Source organism: Fundulus heteroclitus, chromosome 17 (genome assembly GCF_011125445.2).
Source record: "Fundulus heteroclitus isolate FHET01 chromosome 17, MU-UCD_Fhet_4.1, whole genome shotgun sequence".
NCBI classification, from domain to species: Eukaryota; Metazoa; Chordata; class Actinopteri; order Cyprinodontiformes; family Fundulidae; genus Fundulus; species Fundulus heteroclitus.
In genome coordinates this window covers 23,635,282-23,643,014 of record NC_046377.1, presented here as the reverse complement: position 1 = coordinate 23,643,014, position 7,733 = coordinate 23,635,282, and the positions used below count along the sequence as shown (strand labels likewise).

Below are 7,733 nucleotides of genomic sequence, written 5' to 3'. Positions count from 1 at the left end.
ACGTGTCAGTATTTCAGCCAATGACAACGGGCAATATGCCCTTGCGCACGCGTCAATGTTCACTTATCCAATCACAGTGCGAGACGTAGTTTGTATCTGGGTGGAATTCAGTTCCTCCGTTCACTTGACATGCGCAGTGTCCGCTTTGCTGCCTCCTCTTTGACTGTGGCGGTGAGCGACAGACACCATGAAGGCGTCCGGAACAGTAAGACTATCCTTCATTTAGATGTTTTAACGCTTTATACACGGCTGGAAACCACCCATATAGCCGTCTGATGTACTTTTAGCGCGGTTCTTGTGATAAGTTTTCTAAAAAGTCCACTTTTGAGGGATAATATGATCGTTTTTTCATGCCTCTGATGCTTCAACATGGCGGCCGCGGCACCATGTGGACGGAGAGCATACTAGAGAGCAGGGAGACAATCTGTGGGTTAAAGTTTAAAATAAAGACACACATCGGAATCGTTTAGCTGGTAAAAGTCCAGTTCGGGTCTGGGTTCTGGTCCAGAGACAAACCAGATGTTTTCATCCCGCCGTGATCCGGTTAAACCGGCGGCGTCTCGGTTCTCAGCTCGTGGTTTATAGTTTATATTAATCCCGGTTAGTCCGTCAGACATGCGCTCCTGCTTTAAAACCAACTCATCGGTTCTGGAGCTGAAGCACAGCCGAACCTCCCGCCTGAAACCCCGATCATCCCGCAGCAGCAGAACTCCATGTAAAATGCTCCGGTTTTAAGGTTTGTTTCGGTGTCGGAGAGACTCAGAACCACCTGAGAGGAAAGTAGAACCAGCAAATGATGGCAGAGAATCTGCTGGACGGTTCGGCTCCAGTTCGGCTCAGATTAATCCAACAATAGTCCATTTAGTACCTGTTCCTGTACACATGGAGACTCTGAATGTAAAATTCTGCTGCTGGCCGAGAAAAGGTGAAAAAAATTACCGTATTTTTGGTACTAAAAGTCGCAGGATTGGCTACACTATGGAAAAAAGTGCGACTAGTAGTCCGAAAAGACGGTATTTTGAACTTGTTTTAAGATAATTTAACATAACTTTGAATGTTCTGCCATCCCAATCTTAACTGTTACATAGATTTTACCAATAAAAGCAGCAGCAGATAAGTTCTGGTCCGAAACAACAGAACCACTTATGCTCCTTTCCTAATATGGTCTGAGTCCTAAAATAAGCATTAATAGATTAATTGGTTTGATTTAAAATATTAAACCCGAGGTAAATCCACCAGTGCCGGTTCTGGTTGGTACCGATCATTGGAGATAAAAGCTGTTTCTCAGATGCAGGTGTTGGTACCATCGCCTGACATCTGGGACCAGAAGAATCCAGTTGGCAGAACTTATCTCAGATGATTATTTATCGGCTGTTTTTTTTTTTTTTTTTTTCTAAACCTGATTTTAAAACATTTCCGACCAGCTTTAAGTCCAAGAACCTGTGAAAAGTTCTGGTTTGGGGTCCGCTCTTTAGGCGTTTTTATGATGAAATGTTCTGTCTGATCCAGATGTTCTGTCCGGTCCTGCAGCCTAACCCAAAGGTCCCGCCCTGCCCCGTGGCGTGACTTTGTCTGGCGTGCAAACAGAACCAGAACCTTGTCGCCTTTCTCTGACTGCGGTGTCTTTGAAAGTGAATTCTTGGTCCGACACTCGAAACGCGACGGAAGCGGTCCGTGCCGCGGAGTTCTGACGTCGTGGTCCCGGTTCTGACTCTGTGTTCTGGTTCTGCCCGCAGCTTCAGGAGTATAAAGTCATCGGGCGTCTGCTGCCCTCGCCCAAGAACCCCGCCCCCCCTCTGTACCGCATGCGGATCTTTGCCTCCAACCATGTGGTGGCCAAGTCCCGGTTCTGGTACTTCGTCTCTCAGCTGAGGAAGATGAAGAAGGCTTCTGGGGAGATCGTCTACTGCGGCCTGGTGAGTGGACCGGGTCAGAACACGGAGCGTAAGCCGTGATTACGTCTCCGGTTCTGGTGCTGGTCAAAAGAAAAGGAGTGTCTAAATTAGGGGTTGTCAAACATACGGGCCGCGGTTCCGACAATTTAGTTCTGGTCAGAACTAAAGTTTTTTTTTTTTTTTTTTTTTTTTTTTTTTTTTTTTTCCCATTGTCCTGTCTGGTAATGTGGCAATAATAATTGTTGTCTTAATGCCTAAAAGAGCTCATCAGATTTGACTTTAACAAGTGGAGCAGAACTGCTTTTGCCATAGTGCCCCGCTTGATTTATCAATGTGAATAGTTTTATTATGATTCATGCGGGGAATATCTCAAATGATATATACACTACAATGGGAAAGTAGGAGAGGAAAGGAAGAAGAAGAAGAAAAAAAGAAAAGGTGAAAGAAAGAGGAGATAAAAGGAAGAGAATGATAAAACAATTATTGTACTTCGTTCAATTGAAAATCTGTAGTTCCTATATTGTCCACGAGGGGCGCTGTGTTTTAATCAGTAGATGGTAGCACTGAGCTTCAGATATGGAAAATAGATTTTAAATAATTTCTTAATTTTTATCTGTTTGATGTATTTTGTCATGCAGGACAGTGTTTTTAAGTTCCAAAAAATGTGAATAAATGTTCTTCAACATTGTATAATCACTGTGATCAGTTCTTATGGATAATGCACACATAAATGTTTAACTGAGTAAAAGTATTGTTGAAATACTTTTCTTAAAAACGCTGAGGTTATTCATAATATATTGTGTAAAAGTGAAATTAATTTAATATAAAAATCAACAACAAGTCCACTTTTATTAGTTCTATTTAATCTTGCAATGAGTTTACTCGTGTGGCCCTCTTGAGATCAGATTAAGCTGAATGCGGCCCCTAAACCAAAATCAGTTTGACACCCCTGGTCCAAGAACCTGTGAAAAGTTCTGGTTTGGGGTCCGTTCTTCAGCCGTCTTTATGATGAAATGTTCTGATGGGATGTGTCTCTGATCCAGATGTTCTGTCCGGTCCTGCAGCCTAACCCAAAGGTCCCGCCCTGCCCCGTGGCGTGACTTTGTCTGGTGTGCAAACAGAACCAGAACCTTGTCGCCTTTCTCTGACTGCGGTGTCTTTGAAAGTGAATTCTTGGTCCGACACTCGAAACTCGACGGTCAGAAGAAAAGGAGTGTCTAAATGTTCTGACCCAGGATAAATGGGCCTGGTGTTGACAGGTCCGACCCTGTAAGCGGGTCAGAACTTACACAGTTGGGTTTATGGGTCTACTCTGGTTCTGAACCAGCTGATTATTACCAGGATCACGACAAACTCCGATGATCCAGATGTGGTTCTGAAAGGTTACAAACAGAACCGTGACAGACGCTCAGAGCTTGTTGGACCTCAGAACTTTTGGTTCTGAAAGCTGCTCAGAGACACAAACAGCAGCTCTGGTACCATGTTGGGTTTTTGATCCGGCCGTAGAACCCCAGCTTCTTTGTGTTGTTCTGATTGGTTCTGACCGGTTCTGATGGCCGACCCGTTCTGTGTCCAGGTCCACGAGAAGACTCCCCTGAAGGTGAAGAACTTCGGCATCTGGCTGCGCTACGACTCTCGCAGCGGAACCCACAACATGTACCGCGAGTACCGGGACCTGACCACGTCTGGAGCCGTCACTCAGTGCTGTGAGCATCCACACAAACGGGCCGGCGCCGACCCGATACACACACACCGGGCCGGCGCCATCCACACACTAGTGTTCTGACTCCTGGGTTTTAGCAGCGAGGGAGATTTTATTTTTTATTAAACGTTTGCTAAAGTCCAGATGAGTCAGAACCAGACCTCGGTGCTGCAGAACCGGATGGGTTCTGCACAGGTTCTTCTTGGTAGTGGTATAAAAGCGTTTGGTACCGGACTGACAGGACTTGCTGTGAACAAGATGGCGGCGTGTAGAACTAGTTGGTTCTGGTTCCTCAGAAGCTCCGTTTAGTTCTCGGTTCTGCTGATGTTGGACCCAGACCCGGCTCTAACATGAGAATCCCGGGACGAAACCATAAGCAGAACCGGACCGATCCAAAGTCTGGGTCAGAACACGCAGCTCAATGTGATGCCAGAGGTTCTGGTGCCCAGGGCCCAGATCCTGATGAGTTCTTGGTACCACACACCTGTTTCAGATGAACGGGTCGTTAAGTTCTGCAGAACCTGGGGAGGTGTTAATTGGACTTGGGTAAATCTGTGATGATAGGCTTTCGGATCGGTTCTGATTAAAACTTTACTAGGTGGTTCTAACGGATCTCAGCAGAACTTTTGCAAATAGTCCCTCATCCTGAGTGACTTGGTTCTTTGGTACCATCAGCAGGGAAACGGGTCATCCCGTCCAGAACTTGAGAGTTCAGAACCAGCTCCCAGTTCTGATCCAATCTGCGTTCTGAAAATATCGTCATGAACCCATTATTGGGTCTGGAAGGATTTTTTCTGTTTTTTTGTTTTAACGAAGCCATTTGGTTCCGAGCTCGTCTGGTTCTGAAAGGTTCTGCGGTTCCGAGCCGGGCCGTCCTGACTGAGGTTCTTGTGTTTGCAGATCGGGATATGGGAGCTCGGCACCGCGCGCGGGCCCACTCCATCCAGATCATGAAGGTCCAGGTCATCGCTGCCAACAAGTGCCGCCGACCCGCCATCAAGCAGTTCCACGTGAGTGACCCGGTTCTGACCCGGCGGGTCTCTCTCCGGGCTGCCGACCCATCCGGCAGCTCCGGATCAAAACCCCGCTACAGAAATTTCCAGATTCCTCTTCCAGGTTTCCAGCTGCTGTCTGGAATCCGGGCGGTTCTGAAACTGGGAACAGAACTTCTATCAGAACCCAACAGAACCTTCATTTGTGTGTCTCTAACAAATTCTCCCCTGCTTGCTTCCAGGACTCCAAGATCCGGTTCCCGCTGCCCCACCGGGTCCTCCGCCGGCAGCACAAGCCACGCTTCACCACCAAGAGACCCAACACCTTCTTCTGAGCAGAACCTTGGTTCTGGTGCCGAGATCAATAAACATAAATGTGGGAAAGCTGTTCGTAAAGAGTCGTTCAATAAAGTTTTTACTGACTGTAGATCCTGACCCATCTGTTCTGGTTCTGCCTGATCTAAAATGGTTCTGGTACCAGTCCAGCGACCCGCTTTGAGTTTTTTTAGGAAAGCAGAGAACCAACATGGCCGATGAAGAATGTTCTGAACGTTTCAGAACCACTCAGGGAAGTTCTAGCTGAAAATGTGTCCGTCTGCCTCGGCGCCATTTGGACGGTTCTGGACCGCCCAGGGACCGTCATGCTGTGGGTCGGTCCGGTTCTTTCTGGGTCCGACCCGGTCACGGCAATAATCTATAAACCCTGAAATCTGACATTGGAGCAGGTTCTGATCCAATGTTCTCCAGCAGGGCTGGAAGTTCCATTAAAAACAGCCCACTGACCCGGTAAGACCTGCAGAACCGGGCCCAGTGGGTCAGGCAGCATCTCGGGTTCTGGCCGGTTGGATATGGGGGAACCAATGTGGGAATATTTAATCAGAACATTCATTCTAGTTTAAATATTCTGCTGAAAGTACCGGACAATTTAAACCAGAACCGAGTTTTGGGTCGGAACATGGAGTCTTTGGCAGAACTATGAAGTATTTTACTTGGAAAGGTAAAGAACCTGCTGAGCAGTGGCTGCAGAGCCTTCTACTGGTTCTGGTTCTGCACAGGTCCAGGCCGGTTCTGGTGGTCCACCTTAGCGGACTGGCACAAAACGGTGACCAGAACTGTTCTGGTGCATAAACGAGATGGACAGAACCAAACTGATCCATAGTTCTGGTCCGGTTTCTGCAGCTGGTTCCGTTTCAGACGCGCTGCGGTCCAACTGAGCCGCATGTTGGTGAGGCGGCTGCTGTTGCGTCATCTGTCCGCTGGGTGGCGCTGATCTCACAGACATGACGCTGAAGGAGCTCCCGGTGTTGAGACGAGTTTCTGTGGATTAAAATATTTTATTCCTTATCAGAGGAACGTCTCTGTTCTCTCTGATGGTCCATCAGAACCGAGTCTGGCCAGAACCAGGCCCAGATGCGGGGACATGTTCCTGCATCTGGTTCTGTTCTGGAAGCTGAGGACCCAGCTGATGAGCTGCTGGTTCTGCTGCAGTGACAATAATGTCCGGTTCTGGTTGTGCACTGCAAAAAGAGAACTAAATGCAAGTCAAATATTCTTGAAATTAATGTATTTTTCCTTGATTTAAGAAGGTAAATAAGACTATCTGCCAATAAGGCTTTTGCACTATCATCTTATTTCTTGTGCAAGATATCTAATTATCTTATTTTAGGGGTAAAAATACTCCATTGGCAAATGGTGTGATTTACCTGCTTAAATCAAGGAAAAATACTATAATTTCAAGACAATTTGACTTACTTTTAGTTCCCTTTTTGTAGTGTGGACCTGGGAGACACAACTTCTGCATGAAAAGCCTTTAGATCACAGGTGTCAAACTCAAGGCCCGCGGGCCAAATCTGGCCCTCAAGAGCCAAAAAAAAAAGGCATGTCATAAAGTAGAGGCATATATCCTTTTAAAGTGTATAAAGTGGCTAAATCTGTGCCTCCTGTAAGTGTAACTCACCCCAATATTAACCTTTCTTGCAGATAAAACTGGGCCTAAGGTTGCTATTTCTATGTTACTGTGCATTTTTTATACTTCTATGTGAACTGAAATGAAATTATGAAATGAAAAGTATCATCTAAACACGTGCAACCGGCCCTTTTAATGACTTCATGACGCCAAAGTGGCCCCATATAGAAATGAGTTTGACACCCCTGCTTTAGATGAACCTCCGTCTGGTTCTGTTAGAACCTGAATGGTGGATCTGTGAGCCGCTGGGTTTGGGTTTGCCTGCAGAGCCAAGTGGGAGAACCCACAGAGAGCACCCAGGTGTGGATCCAATCAGAACATGATGGTGAGGTAACTCCAAGAAAGAGACCCGGTTCTCTGAGGAACCGCAGACTGGAAGCAGAACCAAGAAGATGGCCAGGAGGTCCCAGCAGAACTGCAGGAGAACTGAAGGAACCAGCTGGGACTTTCCTCTCTGCTCGTTTTGGATCCTAGAGTTTGTGGAAACCGGGTTCAGAAACAACGCTGCTCCGCTCCAGAACCAGATCTGTGGTACTGATCATGAGTCCTCTTGATGTCTGTCTTTTTTTTCAGTGGACTTTCTTTTGGTTCTGATGGTTCTGATTAGGGCTCTGGCCCAGAACACAGTCACAGATGAAGTCAGCCTGGTTGTACCGCCTCCAGCTGATACACTGGACCTGTTCTGTAGCTCAGAAATGTTCTGGTGCAACCGGACCTTCCCGGTAACCGGATCTTCGGGACTATCTTCAGCAGACCGGATCGTGTCAGAGGTCCGATTTTTATGTCTCACAGAAAATCGGAACTAAACGCAGATTAAGAATTATTAAAAAATCTGAGGAATCAAGAATCATGAATATAGATTTTTTTAATTACGTAAAAGGAACCAAAACAAGAACTCAAAGCAGAACCTTATCCTGCAGAACCTTAACCTGCAGAACCTTAACCTGAAGCTGCTAGTGAAGGGGAACATTTAAGCCCAGAATTATCAGTCACACTGCAAAAACTGATCTAAAAATTAGTACAATGTTCTTAAAATTTGTGTTTTTGTCCCAGATTTGAGCAGATAAATAAAATTATCTGCCAACTGAATGAGTAATTCAACCCCTAAAATAAGATAATTAGACATCCTGCACTTGAAATAAGATGATGGAGATGAGTTGTTCCTATTTTAAGTGCAG

The 7,733-nt window shown here is 46.2% G+C and overlaps 1 protein-coding gene and 2 non-coding genes across 3 annotated transcripts; all 3 read left to right on the top strand.

Moving 5' to 3' along the window:
* Positions 1–80: 80 nt before the first annotated feature.
* Positions 81–4,977, top strand: rpl18a (ribosomal protein L18a). The gene is made up of 5 exons (XM_012877690.3): positions 81–205; positions 1,737–1,916; positions 3,472–3,601; positions 4,498–4,607; positions 4,832–4,977. Exons 1-5 carry the CDS (start codon positions 188–190, stop codon positions 4,922–4,924), a joined length of 531 nt encoding a protein of 176 aa, XP_012733144.2. The 5' UTR covers positions 81–187; the 3' UTR covers positions 4,925–4,977.
* Positions 1,524–1,653, top strand: LOC118566644. The gene has a single exon (XR_004933178.1). It is a non-coding gene; the product is annotated as a small nucleolar RNA SNORA68 (small nucleolar RNA).
* Positions 2,953–3,082, top strand: LOC118566642. Its single transcript, XR_004933175.1, has one exon. It is a non-coding gene; the product is annotated as a small nucleolar RNA SNORA68 (small nucleolar RNA).
* Positions 4,978–7,733: the final 2,756 nt, after the last annotated feature.